The 20,334-nt window shown below is 41.0% G+C and overlaps 1 protein-coding gene across 19 annotated transcripts in view; it reads left to right on the top strand.

Annotated features, from left to right (window-relative positions):
- Positions 1-20,334, top strand: part of TNRC6C (trinucleotide repeat containing adaptor 6C) — a 298,323-nt gene that overhangs the window by 233,115 nt on the left and 44,874 nt on the right. For 18 of the 19 annotated variants that reach the window (XM_083804806.1, XM_083804794.1, XM_083804795.1 and 15 more), the window contains one exon: positions 7,705-8,031. In XM_083804806.1, the coding sequence (XP_083660932.1) occupies positions 7,705-8,031 (327 nt within the window). Of the gene's footprint in view, positions 1-7,704; positions 8,032-18,074; positions 18,610-20,334 lie in introns of those variants that run through there. The other variant, XM_083804804.1, reaches the window with a different exon arrangement.

The raw sequence follows: 20,334 nt of genomic DNA on the forward strand, positions 1-20,334 counted from the left end.
ACAGTGCTGTTAATACCAATGTATGTTTAAGAAAAGAATGTTTAGTTCTTCAAAAATTGTGAAATACAACCAAACGGAATACACTTTCCAGCTTACTTTAATATTTATATGGTTCTAGCAGATCCAGCTATGAAGATTAAAATAAAACCTTTAATTTATAAGAAGTAATGTGGAAGTCTTACTCCTGGGAAGATGATTTGCGACTGACTTGTCACTGTGGGCCCTATAAGTTATTATGATTTCCTCATAAAATATTGATTTCCCACAGATGGTTGTAAAATCTTTCTGGATGACATATTTTCAAAGGAGGTTTTCCAGCATCAAAATTAGGAATTAATTTTTGACTGAATTGAAACCCACTGAATAGATAACAAATACATTTCAACATTGAATATATATCAATTTATGGTGGGTAGTTATCTGCTAACTTCATGCAATGATCCTATGTCTGAATATAGTTTTAGAATAAATTATGTCCGTATCTTGATGAAGCCTGTGAAATGTCTTCAGATGAATGGATCAGACTGCAAAAAAATAGGAGCTGCAGAGTGGCTTTTGAATTGATCCTAGCATAGATCCATCTCACGGAAAACCCAGGAGCATTTATTTAAGATTGGAGAGCTCCATCAGCCAACAAAAATAACGGTTGGTAAGCATGATGTAAAAACTGCTACAGAACAACCAAGAAAGCACTCACCTGTAGCTGTTCCCTGCATAAAATGTCGGTCTTTTGTAGTATCAATTAACAAAACTGTTATTTCTCTTGTTATTGCAAAAATACTTATCCGAAGTGATTTGGGGGTGGGTGGATGGATGGATGGATGTGTATTCAGAGGTTTGATTTCTTTGTCTGTTGCAGAATTCTAAGCTCTGGCTGTTCAAATAAAGTGTGCAGTGTGTAACAATGGCATCAGTAACTTCACGGTACTTTTATTCAGTTGCGTTTAGCTAATACACGAATCCTGGCAGACATTACAGAACTAAAGCTGCTTTCTAAAGGCACGGGCTGAGATGGGCTGAATGACCACATCGTACACGTCCCTCTTCCTAAAGCAGGAAGGTGATCCGGGATGAGGGATTAGATGGTACTTCTCTCCATGGAGCCTCCTCGGTAACATCCCACCGCTAAATTACAGACAAGTGAGTTAGTGGGACGGCAGAAACCCTAACTGTTAACACAGAGGTTTTCTATGAATGCTGCAGCTTCCTGTTAAATCCGATTCTGACTCCAAATTTCCTGGCAAAAAAAAATGGAATTCTGTAGAGTAGGTCTAAGTTGGTAGGTGTGAGAAAAGTCTGTAGAGCTTTTTAGGAAAGATAGGTTGTGGTGAGAGGCTTTAGCAGTGGGATGTTGAAAGGGTAAGGAAGGAGGCAGGAAACATTGCAAAACTCAAGAGAAGGAAGGGGAGAGGGAAGCAGAAGATGCACTGTGGTCAGCTGGGAGGTAAAATGGGGGGGATAAAAATTAAATGAGGAAAAGGCTTTATTTGTTCTTACTGTTTCTTAAATGCTATGTGCAGGAATTAGTACAAGAATGAAGTGTTTCTTTAAATAATGTTAAAGTTGTAAGGCTTTATTTTTAACAAGGCACGTATTTTTGCTTTTACCCTGGTTGTAGGCTTTGTTGTCAAATGGCAGCTTCTGGTTGTGGTTTTAAAGCTGTTTTGTGAATTTTTCAAGTTCTTTTGGCATTAGACTGTAACTCTTCTGCACTTTTTTTTTCCCCAATAAATTTATTTGCTGGGAGAAGAAAAGAGCAAGACAGAAAACTGCCCACTTTTGTATAGAAACATTGAGAAGTATTAGGTTTTTATGCAATAGTTTTCTGAAATACCTTTGCTTTTGCCAGTAGATGTCACTGTGGATAAAAAATACCAGTGCTTAGTAGACAAAGGAGGTAATTTGCTAAATGAAAATTCATCCTTTGAAAGTAGATTGGGGGGCAACATTTTTTTCTTTAAAAAAATAATACATTTTTCAGCATACAAAAAGGGATTTCTCACCAATCGGGCATCTGTTTTTTGCCCACTACAACCCTGTGTTTTGTGTTTGCCTTCACCCGAGTTGGGTAAGTTCGTGCCTTTCTGTCTGACTTGGGGGGTGCCCGTGTCTGAGCGTGCCGGTGGTCACCTTTATGTCACAGCAGCTCCAGTTCCGAGGTTGCTTCAGTAAGCACCGGCTCTCGGTGCGCTGTACGTGTGCGGGGAATTGGACATGGAGGAAGTGGCTTCATTAAGGTTGATTTGGAGGGGGGAGCGAGATGAGGAAAAAAAAAAATTGCCCATATGATTGGCTGGGAGAATAGCTCTGAATTATGGGATCCATCTGTTTCCTGTAATGAATTCATAAACCCATCAAACAATGACCTGAACGAATTGCTGAAGGAAAAAAATAATACACTGGCATGATATGTTTAACGCAGTGAGGCATTGGCATTGTATAATCAAAAATTCTTCTCACATACAGCACTTTGTAATGGAGCTGCTGTGTTTAATAGAAGCTGTAAATAAATCCTGTCACAGTAGCAGCCAAGAATGCGTTTCTGGCTTTAACTGTTTCTCTTCTGGAATGTCTGCCCCTTAAAGGCTTTAGAAATGCAAGTTTTATAGAGCCGGAGTGTGGGATTCTGAAATACAGAGAAATGTTAATGAGGTGAATGAAAGGAAAAAGCTGCCATAAATCAGTATTATGTGGCTTAACCAGTTTCTTTCATTTATGCATGTTCTTCCCTTATGTCATAGAAATGTACTTAAAAGCTATTGTTGTAATTGAAATCTGTTAGACTGATCCTATTCATTATATTAATAAAATCCACCTACAATTGCACATAACACTTTTTTATGCAGTTGGGATTCCCGAGATTGTAATCATCAAAAAGCATATGGAGTAATTATTGGATTTGTTTGGGTGAAATTGGATTACGAAGTTTAGATACCATTAAGTACTGATAATTATTACAAGCAAGCTCATTGTTTAGTATGTGCGCAGCTCTCAGAACGCAGAAGCAGCAGATACCCATCACAAACATCGTAAGAGCAAGCAATATCAAGGCTCTTATTTGATGCCTTTAATTGTATTTTTGCAAGATTCTCTCCACTTAAATGTCTTTTGCTTTAGCTCTTTAATCATGTGTTTCTAATGGCGATGAAAACCACTTTGTATTAAATTATCTCCCCCATATATTTTAAACCGTATTTTTAGCCTTCAAACAAATTTAGCCATAAAGGCAACCTTTTAATCCCCGGGCTTCCAGCAGCTGCCCACATAACATTAGCCGTGACAGCGTATTACTTTCAGGTGAAAGGGTAGACAGGCTGCTCCTTCGGGGACCGGCGAGGTCTCTCCCTAGATTGGCAGCCCGGCCCCTGGGGCTGATTATAGACGTATAATGCACAGAGCATCGCTGTGCTCGGCAGCCCCTGCTGACCACCGGCGCTGCTGCGCCGTGTGCAGGAGGTTGTGCCTGCGCTGCTCCGAGCCTGCAGCATGCTCCGTGTTCCCGCTCTGTACCTCCCGTGCTCTGCAAAGGGCAGCCGTCAGCTCAAAACGCACCCGGTGTAGGAAGGAGGGTGTCTGGCTGGCGTAGAAGGGAGCTCTTAGAGCGGGCGCCATATGACAATTAATAATTAGTAAATCCGACGGAGACGCTTTGAACAGGAGGTGCTTCTCAGTGCACATCAAATGAAAACTGCTGCTTAAACGTTGCCGAGGATGACTTTAACAAATAGGTGCTGAGTTTTTTTCAGAGCATACAGTCGTACTGTATTGTCTTTGTGACGTATATTCTCCAAATATTATTGCTGTATTTGAAGGCTGAATTCTAGCCTGATAGGAAGCCGGGATTTGGGAACCAAGCCTGTTCTAGGTTGTTGACACTTTCTGCTTTATTTTCTGCCGGTGGTGTAATTAAATGGTTATTTTCCAGCTACTGTGCTTGTATACACGGTGCTCTCCCAAGAGCTTCCTCCTCGTTGCTAGCCTTGAAGAGATTTCAGTGTGCAAAACAAAAAGCACTTTGGCATGCTGATTAGAGAAAAATCAGTATTATTAATATGCAGGGATATTTTTTAAACTACAGCGTGTTTGATATTTTGATTTTCTTTGTTCTTTTCTCTCATCTATGATTCAGATATTTAGAGGGAAACGTTCCTGATGCTGAAACGGGCTCTCTGGCCACACCTCTGTGATGAAACTGCTTTGTTAATTGGCATTAAAGCAAAAACTTGTATCCGCTCCGACTTAGATAAGCAGTGTATTCCATCTGTATGCCTACTTGGAGGTATCTGATGTGATTTCTATGCATCACAGAGAGAAAGTGATGCTTGATAAAAAGTAGCCTGCCTTGCTCTTTCAAATATGTTTCCAATTAATTAATATTCCTTAAGAAAATCTTAGGGCCAGACAAATATTGGCTCTGTTGACATTGTGGTGGTTAATGGTTTTCAATTCTCTTGCAATTTTTCTTAAATTCCGTTGAAGAATTGTCGATAAATTCCATTGAAGAATCGTTCTAGTTTTTTTTTTTTTTTTTTTGTCCTTGAAAGGGCAGATCAGGGCAGGCACTGGGGCACCAGTCTCTCACCCACTTTGCCATGGGGTTGTCCCTTCCAGTCTCATCTCCAGACGATACAAACCTCCAGACCTTCAGCACGACGAGGGGCCGGGTGCGAGGCGCGGTGGCGCTGGATGGGGCTGTGGCTCCTCTCCCTCCCCTTCCCGCTGGGCCCTTGATGGCGCTGGCACAGGTGCTCGTGTGGCTGGTCCGTCATCCGAGTTGGAGAAATTTCCTGGCTGAAGCAGCTTGTTATTTTTGGTAGATCAGACTGTGTCCTGAGTGCTCGTGTTGGCCACGGGCAAATCACGTACAGCTTCGTCTTTTCCAGAAGTACTGAGCGCTTGAAATTTCACCGTCAGTAAATGCTTACATCTCTGCCTTTAAATAAATAAATAAGCTCCAGCTCTCTAATTTTTTTCTATTTTTACTCTCCATCTCCCAAATGAAATGGGAATATTTACTGTGTTCAAACGCACGAAAAGTTGTCTCTATTTTAATTATCCCTTTGATTTGTCAAAGCAAGCAAAATGAGGCGGGAGTTGGCTTTTGATGCGGTTTGGAAACCAGGCAGTTAGGTCTGAGTACCCACGTGTGCCAAGGGTGATGGAGCCCTCTTGGAACAGAGCACGGGGTGGCAGGAGCCCGAGCCTGGACAGACTGCACAGGACGCATGGACACGGGGCATTTCCCATTTCAGGCTGCCCAGAACCCCCGAGATTCCTTGCCTGAGGATTGCTGTCCAGCAACAGGATGGGTTTGATCCATAGCACACTCTGCAATTCTTGAAGGCCAGGAGGAATGGTGAAGTCAGCAGTGCTTACTAAAAACCAAGAGCCATTAAAACCAAGTAATACTACCAGAGGGGAGACAGATTTATGTATATCGTGAAAACAAAATAGATTTCACATACATGTTGAAGATGCAGACTTCATAGTTGAATGAATTGTTCTGCATTATGTGATGGCTTTCATCCACTTTTTCAATCCTCAGAGTGCGGACAAGCTGTTTGTTTCCAAAGCTGCTGGTATATTTTGAAAAGGCAAAGCAGGTTTTGTTCTCTGCCCTTGAGATGTTAATGGCATTTTTAGCATTTTTTAGATACAAGTTCCTGTTTTGTTATAGAATGATGGGATTTAATGTTAATATTAGCAACCTCACAGCCCAAAATCAAAAATTGCTGAGCGCAAAAGGCAGCAGGTGCTGTAGACGCACGCATACAGTAGCTTACCATTCAGTTTAAATGCATTGCCTGTTCAGTACTAACTTGTTGCTTCTCCTCTCTTCCTCCCTCCTGTTCTAAACCACATGGATCTGTTACAATAAGGAATAAAAAGTTCAAGTACTTTATCAGGCAGTGTGTTTTGTGTAAGTGGAGAATAACGAGAATTTATCCTTATTTTTAAATAAGGCTCTTGAGGCTGTTTTAATTGCAGTGGTTTTTATAGGACATTTTTATTTTGTCCTGGTCATAAAGAAGAGGCTAGAGCTATGGAAAAGGAACAGTTAAGACAGTATGTAATGTGTTTAAAGGTTTAAGGCTTAAAAGATTCAAGAAAAGCTGTGTTAATCTTGTGCTGAAATACTGACCTACAAATAAATGCATGAATTTATTCCTCTGCAATGTAAACTCCAGCCACAGATTGCTCTGGGCAGCCTGTCCCAGTGCAGGTCCTGAACAAAAAGGTGCTGTCCCGGGGGGAGCCGGCTGCTCGGGCACCTGCAAGTGCGTGCCCTGCACACAGTGAGGGATTACTGCCGCTCATTGATGATAAAAAAATGAATTTGTCTTTCAAAAGTAGTGCTGACTGATTTACACATTTTAATCTACTTTGCAGCTTGGGTTGAGTGATGCTTACAACAGACAAGGCGGTTTTCCTTTGGTCATTGTGATAAGGGGAGGACCAGTGATGTGGGCTTGATCGTCCTCATGTCATTCGCCTGCGCGCCTGCAGAGGTGTAGCTTGAATAAGGCACTGAAATGCCGTTGGCTTTTTTCAGTTACTGCATTTCAGTGTCAGTTCAGAAACGAGCAGTGCTTTACAGAGAAGCAGGTGTTAAGTAAGGTTGCAAAGCACAGGGATGATGCTCATGCTCTTCGGGGGTACGAAAACCTGGCTCCTTTCTCAGGCACCAGGTTAAAAAATGTCCCCAGAATAGCCTTGTTATAGCACAAGAGTTGTGCACAGCGGCCATTCTTTCCAGTTAAAGGTGGTAATTGTGATCAGGATTTTAATTCTAACTTTTAAAAACATAAGCTCCATGTTTTTAAAGTGTTTAAATATTACGTACTGGATAAATTGCTAACAATTATAATTAATTTTTTAATCCCAATACATAGAACATATTTGTGTATTAGTATAGGTACGAAGTATTTGCACATGTGTCTACATCTACAGATTGAGTAAAGCAGGAGTAAAGAAAATTAATCTTGACTTGAAAGCTTCGCATTGTCTGGAATTCCCCCCACCTCACCCCAGTATCCACTCCTTTTAAATTTGATTCATTTTCTAAAATTCAAATTTCACAGCATACTACTTCCTCAGTGTCATAATAAGTCTTACCGTTAAAAAAACAAACTCTGCGATACTACTTCTTGTTTAATAATTAATTTTCCTGTATATTATGTGAGAATTACAACAGCCACTTCTAGCCATCCTCTTACTGGGCTTTTATTTACCATTTTAGGGTAAGTATTGTTAGACGTCTTGTTTCAACAATAATCCAAGAAGCCTTAGAAACGCTTAGAAAACCTGCGAGAAGTTTTTTCACCTGCTCAGTTGCCGGGCGCTGGGAAGTCGGTGTTTTTTCTTAGTGTTGTACCTTCCTGGGTCATATTTAGTATCAGCTCCGAGGCCCGTACGTAGCTGTGTGTTTGTACACGTGGGAGCCGAGTGGGGATAGATGCGAGTGTGGTGCGTGCTGCCCGCGGCCAGCAGGCTTTCCCCGCTGTGCCGGGCTGTTGCTGTGCTGCTGACTTCCAAAAAGTGCACGAGATAAGACTATGAAAATAAAACTTTCCTCCTTTGAGTACGCTGTACATAATTTACGTTCTCTGTTTGCTTGGGAGAGTAAAAAATATCATCCCTTTGCTCAGTTATACATTTTTTCCCCTTGATATTAAAACATTCTTTTATTTTTTTTTAATGCAGTGCCAGAACCTATTAAGACCAGTTTAAGCCAGCCCCAACCTGCCGGTACCGGTACCAGTACTTCCACCAGCACTATTACCAACAGCAGCAATGGCAAGCGTGCATCTGCTAATGGGCAGCAGCCAGCTGCGTCCCGTTACCTGCCTCGCGAGGTGCCTCCACGCTTCCGCCAGCAAGAACAGAAGCAGCTCTTAAAGAGAGGGCAGCCACTGCCTCCTGGGACTCTGACTGGCACCAGCCCAGCGCAAGGTACCGGACAAGCAGGGGCGAGTCCTCCTCCGCAGCAAGGAGCGGGAGGACAGCATCATCCCAGTAAGACCCAAGCAGGTAAGAGCTGAAAGCCAGCGGGATGCCGGCGCAGTCCTTCTGTAATGCCAGCCCTCGCTGCCAGCACGGGTGTTGCAGGAACTTCAGGAATGTTAAGAATTGTCTTAAAATGTCAGGTTTTCAAGTGAAGTGTGTGCTGTTGCTTTTTTTTCTTTCACAGTTAAAAAATGAATGTGTTGTTATATCGAGGATCTGGTTCTCAGAGTTTTCTTTTACATGCTCAGACCTTGTTTTTTTCCCATCTTTTCTCCTTTTTGCTTGTTTTTATTTGGGGGTAGTTGTAATGGATATGATCTTCAGGAAATCTAAATATTTCTTTAGTGATCATTCTTTCCAAAGCATTGTTAATTTGGATTTTTCCATGATTTTAAGTATCGCTTTGGTAATTTTAACTTTCTTTAAAGAGTTTTGCATATACTTATGTAAATTAAAATTAGGAACTTTGCTTATGACGTTCTCTGACACTTTAATGCTTTTACTTGCTTGTGTTCCCAATTGTTACTCTCACATTAGGACAACAATATTTGGGAAAACTAGTTGAGTATCTTAGGCCTTCCTGCCACTTCGTTTTGTCCTCTGCAGACAGGTGCACCAACCTTTGAAAGCAGCGTACTGAGTCTCTTAGCTGCCTGTCTTTTCTCTGAAGCTGCTAATAAGAACGTAAGAATAGCAGAAGCGTTCAGGTTGGAAAAGACCTCTGGGCAGCTTGTTTCTCATTTGCCCTTCTGTGCCAGAGAGCAGGTAACTTCAGAGTGGAGATGAGCTCGGTCAGGAGGTGCTGCAGATCCCCATGGTCATCGCTCTGCTTTATACATGTTTATCATGTTAGACAAAGCAGGGAGCAATCTAAGGCACAGTTTTCTGTGGCTCAGAAAAACGTAACTGGACAAAGTCATAAGGGTGTTGGGGTTTTTATTGTTTATAATTTGAATATTAGTAATTCCTGTACGATCTCAAGAGTTGCTCATTACCACTCATTAATGGTGTCAGACATCACAAAATTGTGAGCTGAACTGTCTGCAGTTTTTCCCTCTGGACATTAGTGAATCTTTCACAATTTTTATTGTACTTGCTGCCTGTGATGCAGAACTCCAGCAGGGAAAATTATTCAGCATTGTCCTTAGAAGTTCTGGTTAGATCAGAAAACAATCTCTTTCAGAAATTATAGATTTTACAGTTATCTAAATCTGTTTGAAAACATTATTCAACTACTCCCCAAAGCCACAAACCAAAATAAAACAATTTTATATTTACATAAAGTGTTAAGATGTTTTTTTTAGGGAGGGGAAAAGGTTTTCCTTCTGTATGCCAGAGTATTTGGCCTTAGTGACGTGGGAAATAATCAGTTCTCACCAGTAAGAGTGCCATTCTCATCCTCTTTGCAAATCACAGTTCATCAGGGAAGGCAGCTGATATCTGTGGCTTCTTTTTGGTAGGGAGATGTTTCTTAACTGTCACGCAAATCTTTGTTAGGTATTGATATTTAGTTGTTCATTACCAGATTTCTGAAAACACAGTGATTATTTTTCTGGTAGGGACGGGATGACCGACTCAAGTGGCTCAGGCTGGCTGAGGGTCAGCGTTATTGTTCCAAGCATCAGTGTAGATGTATCCTGAATATCTTTCTTTGATCTTGAAGAAACATACTGTAAATCATAGAACAAAGTCCACTGTAAATTATAACATAATCCATAAAAGAACTTGGCTTGTAAGAGTACAGTACTAGCTGTCTGACTTTGATCTTGCCAGATGCATTTGTACCTCAAGGTTTTAGACCTCTTTGCCCAACTCCTATTTTAACTTGCTGTATAAAATAAGCACTTATTTCTGGAGTTCCTCAGCCTGGCAACTATCAGCCAGTGTTCCGTAGTGTTGAATTAGTTTGCTTTCTTGTTCTTTCGCTATTTCTATGTCACCTTTGGAAAAATTCAGAATAATAAAATTTAAAATTCCATAACAAGTAGAAGTACAAACGGGAGGAAGACTGCAGTAGCTTTTCTGCATGTAATTATATTCCATATTGCACAAAACAAGTTAATGGACATCAAATTCTTTGTAAAAGTATTACTGTAAAACAGCAGTTTATTTTTAACAGCTCACAATTAGTGCACAGGAGCAAAGGTTGTTTATTATATAAAGTCAAAGCAACAGCTTTAAAGGGCACCTGAAAATGTGTGCAACAGTTCTTGGAGCAGGGAAGACATTCTCAAACACGCTAAATGCTTGACTCCTTTTTTTTTGCCTGGTGACAGCAAGAGGTTGTGTTTTGAGACTTAAATGCTTGCATCTTCCTCATCGAAAGCACTTACTGAATACAGACCTCGCTTATTTCTCTTTCCAGCAGGTGGAGCATCAGTTCATTTACTAAGAACAGTTAGAGGAGAAGAAAAATCTAGCTCAGATTATAACATCAACAGCCATGCACCTGCGTGCTTAGTGAGGCTGGGAGAGGAGTACAGCACATCTCACTCCTCAGGGACCTTTGTAGCCATGAAATACGCATGCTGACAGTCTTTCTCTTCAAAACTGGTCTTTCATACTGGCTTTGTCTTCATCTTGACAAGCACAAAGACGAAAGAAGTAAAGAGTACTCTGGGAAGGCCAAAGCCCCTTTTCATCTCAGCTGTCAGGATTTAAGTAACTGAAAACATTTTAGGATTTGATATCCTGAAAAATTCTTACAGTTAGCTGTGAATTTTCCATGAAATTTAATTCAAGCTGGTTCATATTTTTGTGAATATGAAAATAAACATTTCTTAAAATGAGCATTCTGAATGAGCAATACTCTGTCAGAAGGAGACTGCTCTGCTTTATTTTATCCTCAGGAAGGACCGTGTTCTATCACTGGCTCCCAGGGTATTTCATTTACTCAAGTCTTTGGGAGTAAAAGTTCTCTGGGGAAGTGAAGGGAAGGAGCAACCTAATCAAAGTTGTCCAGACAAATGAGCGTAGGTGCCTGATCCACTAGAAGTGGGAATTTTGTCTGTCCGACAGCACCTGCATTGCAGCAGAGCGATCGCTTCGTGAACATTATGAGACCTTTTCAAAGCTTGGAGGCTGTCAATAGAACATCAGTCGCTTAGGGCTTTCTCCCCCCGGTCGCCTGATTGCCTAAGCAGAGCTTGTTAGACACCCGCTGGATTCTGTCCAAGCAAGGCTCCGTATGTGGCTCCTTTATACTTAGGCTGAGCAAGAGTAGCTGTCTGCTGACGGATGGCCTGGTATTAATCAAAGAGCCCGGATCGTTGTAAGCTAGCATCCTGTATCCTGAAGATGCTTAATGTAAATTCATGTCTGTAGCTTTTCTTTTTATAGGGTCATATTCCTTCAGAGTTAACTTGAAATTATGCAACCACGTTCTTTCCAGGACCTATTTATAGCTATCTGGATACAGGGAAAGCTGTTAGAGAGGCACTGCCAGCCTCTTCACTGTGAAAATTGCCCTATTTTATCTCTTTATTCTCTTATCATCAGTCTCTGTTATCTACTGCCTTGGCCTATCCAAAACACTTACCAGAACTCTTAACTGCAACGTTGTGAATTAAAAAGGATGTTCTGCCAATGTAAGGAAGTGGGAATTAATGACCACTAATATATTCTTTGTCAGGTTTATCATTTAGAAATATCAGTGAAGTGGATGAGAGTAGTGATTTTTTTTGTTTCCCTTTTAAGGTAATCTGTAAAATATTAACTAAGCAAACTGTTAAGAGAAGATATTGAAACATTTCAAATTGCACGAAGTATTTTAGATATCTTACCCTTTGGAACAGTCCTTTATTCATTGTTAACTACTCTGAAACTATATTCTGTAGGAGCGTTTTCTGTAGAATAGTAATTCTTCCAGAAACTTATCTTGAGCAACAAAGCTGGTTCTTCACATGCCACTTCCGTAATCCTTTTCCAGATTACAGAGAAGTTAAACTATTTCTGTAATTTAACGGCAGTATTCTATTGTCTAGTCTAGTTTGCTATTTTTGCTTAAAGATGGTGCTCTTTATCTCTTCCTCCCCGCTTGGTCAACTAACTCCAATGTATGTGACGTGTAGTTAACTTCCTTCATCGAGGTGTAGGGCATTACTGGAATGGCTCTTGTGCCGTGTTATCTAAAAGAATTAAGGCAATTTCTGGAAACTACCATGGGAGAGTAAAAATAACGAGTAATACATCCTCCTTTGTTTCTGTACAAATGACGAAGTTTGTAGAGGAGTCTCCAGGCAACCGCTGTGTGTTTGATGATTGTAAGAACAAAGATCAAAAGAAGTAATCAGGTTTTCTTGAAGATACCTTTCACTTTTCTGCAATTCAGCAATGTAAAACCAATATCCCTCAACTCAAAAGAAATGTACCATGTCCTGCAGGAGTTAGGAGTTATGATGAAACTTCCGCACTTCTTTTGTATTGGCAAGGAGAGTATTTTGTGGAACTGATCTGTAACACATGTTTCCAAAGCCTAAAAAGAAATGAAAGCAAGTAATTCATACAGTAGACAAAATGATATACACCACATAAGCATTGTGGAAACTGAAGAGTTACACTTTTAATTTGTTGTATCTGTTGTTCTGGAGGAAATGAGAATTTGACAGCCGTTCCAGATTTATTTTCCTATTGTGGGCTGGTGCTGGATTCTGTGCTGATTTTTTTTTTTCCTTCTGAAACTGGAAGTTTTATTTCATATTTAGTTTTTTTTTTAAGTTGCAATTCTCATATTGATGGTTGTGGCATGGTGTGTGCATGTTGAAATAAAGTGTTCTGGGCAGTTGGAAGCTGCTGGGTGCCATCATGTGGCAGGTTAAATCTTCTTATAAATATGTGTGTATTAACTTCATTTCAGATATTTTTTGAGGAAACAGGATAAAAGAACCTTTACTGTTAAAATCATGTTTGACAATACTTGTTTCCATCCTGTCTTTTAGCTGTGGTTTACTTTAGAGTTCCTTCTTATAGAGTGATCTTGTAAGGTGGTAAAGTCAAATCTGGAAAAACATTTTAGGGAGAGGCAATATCTCTTCTAAAAGCAGTCGATATAGCTGGAAAAGACAGATAAGCTTTGACATGCAGTTGTTTCATCAGATCTAGCAAAGCAATAGTGACCTTCAAACTAAACAGTTAAACATGCTTCAACAGTTGCACAGTTTAGCTTAAAGAACTTTTCTGATCACTGCAGGTAAGGCATGTTATATGCATAATTAGTTTTGAAGCATATAAATAAAGCCTCATTTCAAGAGTCTGAAATAAGGTTTAGCTTGATTTCCTGGAGGCATGGCAAACAGGTTGATTTTTTTTTAATGGAAAAAGCACATGTGAAAACTGCCTCTATGGAAATGATGAGCTGAACATTATCTCCATGGGACAGTATTCTGTAATTTTGTTAGCAGAATATCTCTGTTGGCAAAACATTACTGTGACTGTGCTTTTTACTTGGCAAGTTACGGAATTAAAACCAGAAACTTTCAAAATTTATTATTTTTTTCTGGATCCTTTGTAAAGGATACATATAAAGGGCCTACAGGAAAGCTGGGGAGGGACACTTTGCCAGGGAGTGTAGTGATAGGAAAAGGAGTAATGGCTTTAAACTAAAAGAGGGGAGATTTAGATTAGATATAAGGAAGAAATTCTTTACTCAGAGGGTGGTCAGGCACTGGCACAGGCTGCCCAGAGGAGTTGTGGCTGCTCCATCCCTGGCGGTGCCCAAGGCCAGGCTGGATGGGGCTGGGGGCAGCCTGGGCTGGTGGGAGGTGTCCCTGCCCATGGCAGGGGGTTGGAACAAGGTAGTCTTGAAGGTCCCTTCCAACCCAAACTACTTTCTATAGCAAACATCAGTTGTAGAATTAAGATGTTAATATAGCAGTCATCCTTTCCTCCATTTTTATTTTAATAATACCCTGAAGATGTTCATTTTTGTTTATTGGCTGTTGATCTTAAATGAAGGAACTAGCATGGTGGTGTTTCTTTGTAAACACAAGGATTGGCTATTCTTCACTTCTGCGAAAGGTAACTGTATAGCAAATACATGATGCTTTTCTACAATAAAACTAAAAGTTTTCAATGTTTACATGACTTGACAGGGTGTTGGCTGCAACTTGCAGAGCAGTTTCCCCGTGCAACTCGTCATTATTCACAAGTTTTCTGCAGCGTGGTTATGTAAAAGTTTTCCTATTAGGGGGATCCACTTTGAGGTTATGCATCAAAAAATGCAGAATTTACCTTTTTTTTTTTTTTACTTATTCAACCTTTTGCTAGTAGTCTCATCAAATTAGCATTCTAAAAGGATGTCCTGATACCACAGGAGGTTGCACGAACAGTGACCACCTTTGTTACTTTTGCTTTTTTCCTCAGGGCTTTGTTTAGCATTCAGTAGTGCTTGCAGTCTGGTGCATATCCCTGGAAATCACACAGTGTTGCCAAAGGTCACTCGTGTCAGGTATATGTTTAGACAAAAGGAGGCTTAAAAACATCATGCAAGGAAGAAAATACGCAGTTAACATGGAAATGGGATCCAGCCAGTAGGTACTGTCTGGAATTTGCTCCCGAATGATTAATATTTTCTGAAATACAGTAATGGGAAAGTCTGTGGAAAGTGAGTCACAGCTAGTAAAGGTTTTTGTCTCACATATAAACTTTTCAAAAAAAACATAAAATGCTTTGAATGTAGATAGAGAAGTAGAAACCTCAGTGTAGCATAAATATGGGCATTATGAATGAAAAATGATGGTAAAAACTCATCAGCAAACTAATCTTTGGAATGAATTTTTCTGTATTGTGTATGTTATCTGACATCAGGCAGCAGAGCATGAAAAATAAATCTGCTGCTTCAAATCTATTTGACAGTGATTAGAATTTTTCACTGGGAGAAGGAAAAATAGAAATCTGTAAAAGGATAAATAACTGAGGTGCCTTTATACTTTTGCTGCCCTCATTTTCAAAGAGTATGGCTGTACAAAAACATCATGAATCAAAGGCCACTGCATTTGCTTTGGAATCACTAGATCTGTATCCTATCTCTAGTTTTCCTGTAGAAGGCTGTGATTTAGTGGTAGCCAGATAAATAAACTGCCCAGGTGTCTGTTGGGAAAAAAAGATCAGGAAACAAAGAGTCTGGCAAGTTTCTAGAATGTGCAGATGGCAGTTTTCTGACAAAGCTTGTGCAGATACCCAGTAGCAGGAGAAATAAAAGGTAGAAAGCAACTAAGGTCAAAATGAGCAGGAAATAGGCGTCTGGTCCTTGTAGGAAGAGCAGAAAGAGAGTAACGCAATGTGAAAAGTGATGGAAAGGTGAATTCATACAGCTTAGGAAATAGATATGATACTACAAGAAGCAGCTATAAAGGAAGTTTGTAGGTACTAGAGAAAAAAAAAAAAAAGGACATTTTCTTAAGCCCATTAGTAATAAAAGGCTGGCCAAGGGAACTGGTGTGATGTTCAACAGGGAGAACCATTGATAGATGGCCTCAAGAATACTTTAAGTGCCTTCTCCCTCATCTGTAAAGTGATGACTGACTTAAAACTTAAGGCTACAGTAAGTTAGACTACTTAAGGAAATGGTTCAAATTGTCTGGAACCGATGAAATTCGTAGTGGAATACACTGAGGATGCTTGGAGCAATTGGCCCCACGGCACTCTTTAAGCGTTCGAAGACTACAAAACAGAAAATAAAAAAACTGATTTTAAAAAGCGGGAAAGGAGAAACTGGGGAATTACAGATCCATCAGTGCAACCCTCTAGAATGATACTAGGAAAAAATAATCAAAACAGCTATTTGTATATATATATATATATAATTTAGCAATGAAATATGGGCAGAGCCAACATGGATTTACTGAGAGGAGATCGTGTCAAAGGAGAGCAGTTCCTGTCCGAGCAGTGTGACAGGCATTGCGAAATAGAGGGGAAATATGTCATAGAAGTCAACTGTGCAAATTTGTATTCTTCGCTATTTGCATCAGTCATTTGGCTATAAACAACAGCCTTCTTTAAGTTATTGAATGATGCCAAACTAGAGAAGACTGCAAGGCAACTGTAAGACATTTATCGTATGGAATAGTGGTGACAAAATTATGCAATTGCTTGAAGAAGAAACAAAGAAAATGGAAAGGTTCTTTATTTTGACCGGAACAAGTAGGTACAGAAACAGAATTATATGAGAAATATGCTGCAGAAGTAGATCTGGAGGTGGTCACACGGTAAGCCTACCAAACAGCATCACGCTATTGGGAGGAAGATGGGCACACTGAGGCATGCAGGCGGTGCTGCTTTCCGCAAGGCACGTGTGCTGCTTATCTCTGATGAGGCCTCTGAGTAGAAAACGGAGTGCAGGTTGGGGTGCTGTGCTGTGCTGTCCTATCAGAAGGAGGTGAACAAACTGGAGAAGAGACCAAAGGAACACAACAGGAATGAGGAGAGGTCTTGAGAACAAGATCTGCAAAGAGTTGAGAGAACTGGGGCTGCTAAGTCTAGAGAAAACTATGGAGTTACACACAGAGAAATGCCTAAATGCTGAAAGGAAGAAAATGGCATGTGCTGTATGCCTGTGATGAAACAGATGAGAAATATTATTTCCTAATTTTCAGCAAGGAAGATGAAGGGTAGATATTAGGAAAAACTTAGTAGTACAAAAACTATAGAACACTTCGGGAATCTGCAGTCTGTTGTTGCAGGGCATCATTGGTAGGTTGGGGAAATATCACCTGGTGCGTATCAGGTCAGGGGAGAGGTCATAACCTCTCAAGTCCCCCTTTTTAGTCTTCGGGAATCTATAAGGATTTCAGGTTTATCGGACACGTGCCCTGCAGAGGTGGTTGGAGATGGGGCAGGCAGGGAAGGGCAGCCGCAATGCTTTGCCCCCAGACTTGGGTGTGGGCTCTGGGGGTCCTGCCTGGGGTCATGCATTGCCTCCTTGGGTGTCCCAGCCCAGCAAACACGGCCACATTCATTAGATGTTGTCTATGAGCACCTCCTCCATAAGTTGAAGGAGATTTCAGAAATTTTTTACTGTATTTTTAAGAAAATTACAAGGGCCGTGGGAACATGCCTTCTGTTCTCTTCCATTTTTGACATATTTTAACTAATGAAAATTTCCATCACCTATAGTTGGTATTAAAGGAATATAACGATCCACAACGTGTTGGCCTTTGAAGTTATTGACTCTCAAGCTTAGTTCCCAATTACATGTGGAAGAGTTTTCTGAATGGTAGCAAAAACAAGCAGAAGATTTCATTTTTGTGTCTCTCTTGTTTTTAAAAAGAGATTTGAGTCCATCCAGCATTCAGACACTATTGCAAAGAAGCGGGGAGTAAATGTCTTCAGAGGGAAACCGACTATTTTCAGGAGTACTTCAGTGGAACAGTTCTGGAGCCAAGAATAGCAGCAGTGATTGTGCCGTGGTGGTGAAGTGGCAGCGATTCGGAGAGCGCAGCCAAACCTTTAAAGAGACATCGGCTGCGTACAGTCCCGCGCGAAAGGAGAAAGCTGTTGGGATGAACACCTGACAAGAATTGAAACAGCAAATTTAAAACGTGCTGCGTTTGCTGTGTAATTAGTATGTATTTGGGACAGACCGGAGGAAGAGAAGGGAAATGAGGAGGGGAAGTAGTTGTGAAGAGCGTACTAGACATACTGGAAGGCTGTGTATAAATTATCCTTGGAGATCTTTGTGTGCGCCCTGATAAAAGTTCTCCGCGTGTGCTCATGCATAATTTGCGGTGTTGCGTAGGGCCCGGCAGTGTGAGGCTGTTCCCTTTCTGCTCACGGTGTGTTTGCACGGGTGAGGATCTCCGGGTGGCTTTGGAGATCTCCCCCTACCGCAGGAGGCAGAGCGACGTGTTGTCTGGGGCAGTTGTTGCCTACGTTTATAAACAGCCAGGGCCCTGATTAATATGCTCTCCTGTTGGCTGCCTAGATCTCTTCGAGATAGAGGCAGGGAAGTAATTAAGCATCTGGCAGCGGGCCAATACACATATGGGACTTGTTCTGAGCGCTGCCGCTCTGCGCGCTCCCCAGCGCCTGAGAGGAGGAGGAGAAGGAGGAGGAGGAGGAAGATGGCGAGGAGGAGGAGGAGGGTGGTGAGGAGGAGGAGGATGGCGAGGAGGAGGATGGCGGCGGGAGGCAGCGGCGCAGCGCCTCAGCACCACGCGCCCGCGCTTTTGGCTGACTTTCAAAACCCGAAGAAAAGCGGCCGGGGCGCTAATTGTAGCTGGGTCCCGAAGTGAAAATGTTTTGTGACAGTGGCGAGAATTTAAAGAGGAAGGAAGATCGGTTTAGTGTCAGCTGCAATTAGATAATCAAAGCTTAGAACTGCGGCTCGGCTGGTAGCTGGCCCCGCAGCCGAGCGAGGGGCCGGGAGGCTGAGCCTGCCGAGGGCACGGCCCGAGCCAGCGGCGCTGAGGCCCGGCCCGGCGCGCAGGTTGTCTGGGCGCTCACTGCACGGAGAGATTTTCTTGGCAGCTCTACAGGATGAGGCTCACACTGTGCACAGCCGACATATTGAAGCACAGAGCCCCGGAGAACGTAGATGCAGGAGCGGGAACAGCTCTGCACACAATGTAGCGTCTCCTAGGATGGTTGGGCGGCTCCTTTCTTCAGGTATTTTATTACCCATCAGCCCTTTTTAGAGCCAAAGGGGGAGGAAAAAAAAAAAAAAGTAACCCTAACCCTGAGAAAATAGCATCTGCTTCTGTTAAATCAATTTATTACATAACATTTCAGAGAGAGAGCAGCAGCGCAGCGTCCTAAGCTTTTGGCTGCATTTCAGGTTTGATAAAATGGCGTCTTCGCAGCGAGCTGCCTGCTAAAGATCCATTGCAGCGAGCAGAAAAACGAAACGACTTGGTGTTTGCTGCTGCGGCTTTGTCTCGAAGAGCTAGCGTTTAGTGCAGTCTCTGCTAGTAATGCGAATGTTGCGTATTTTGTGCTTGTTTTCTTAATGCATTTAAAGGGTTTCAGCATCAGAGGAAATGAGCTGCATTTTAATGTCGTAGTGCAGAAAATTAAAACGGGATAACAGGCTTTCCCACTCGTGTACTTAACCGTGGCTTAGTTTTAAAATAAAGCTGTTTTATTCCATGCTTCCATCTTTTGTCTATTTTTCCAGATTATGTATGCTTTTCAAGATTTCAGCTTCATAACACATAGGAGACTTGTAAGTTAGCTTTGTAAGTTACTTCAAATAGATGACAGTTTCCAGATTTGTCCTCAACCTCAGACAGTGAATGCATAGAGCTGAATGTGGCAGGTAACCTTAAATGTTAGCACTACAATTGACAGGTTTTCTACTTCGTTATATTTCATTCTTCAGAATAGATGCCTGTGTCATTTTTTCTTTCTTTTATAAATTTAGCCTACATTTGATCTAACGCTTAACATATTTCTGGCAATTCCTGTTAAACTCGGAATTAGAAAAATTCATTTGTAGTCTGTTTTAAAGGTCATCTCCCATTAACTTGAATTGAAAATTAAACTATTTATTTCAGATGAAGAAAGCAATTTGTCCTTTTTTCTTGACTTCCTACTCAGAATCACTAAACTTTGTGTGATGATTACAATCCCCAGTCGGACTGTCACAAGCCTCGGGGATTTTTTTTCTCTCCCGCATGTCAAAGCAAAGAACAACACCGTCTGTAAGCTGTCATTTGTGCAGAGCAGAACGAGCCAATGAATCTGGTGGTTGTTACGCTGACTAAAATGAATTGAAAAATAAAACCGGTAATAAGAAGGGGGTAGTCTGTTTTGTTCATCTGATTTTAAATCAAATCTAATACTTATCATATGGCTGTCATTAAAAATTTATCCCAGGCTTTGCCATTTCGCACCCTCTCCATACTTTGGTTTGTAAATCAGCTGAATGTTATAGTTGAGGATGCATAATTTTACTGCATACTGTTCAAACTAATTAGAGTAATGGAAGTTATGAAGATACAATTACTTTTAACTTAGCTGAAAAAAATGAAAAGGAATATTATCATAAACAGCGTTTTTAGAGGAGGATCAAAGTGTTTGCCTTTGTGCAGGCCAAGTGTTTTGCTTTTCAAAGAAATGCATGCATGCAACAGTTCCTCACATTTCAGTCTACTCATACTTTACATTTGTAATCTGTGTAAACATTAACCTGATTTTGCAATTAATTATTTATATTATCAAACACAGCTAAAAACATTTTCTATTTTTAATAACAACTGAAAATTTGTAAAGCATGCTGGCTGCAGTGCTTAGCACCAGCAATCTCCTCCCACCTTGTTGTATTATTTAGGGGAAAAAAAAAACACGCTCATGCTTATTGGTAACACTGATCTACCTGAAAAAGCTTTACAT

Source organism: Anser anser, assembly GCF_964211835.1.
Source record: "Anser anser genome assembly, chromosome: 19".
Classification (NCBI taxonomy): domain Eukaryota; kingdom Metazoa; phylum Chordata; class Aves; order Anseriformes; family Anatidae; genus Anser; species Anser anser.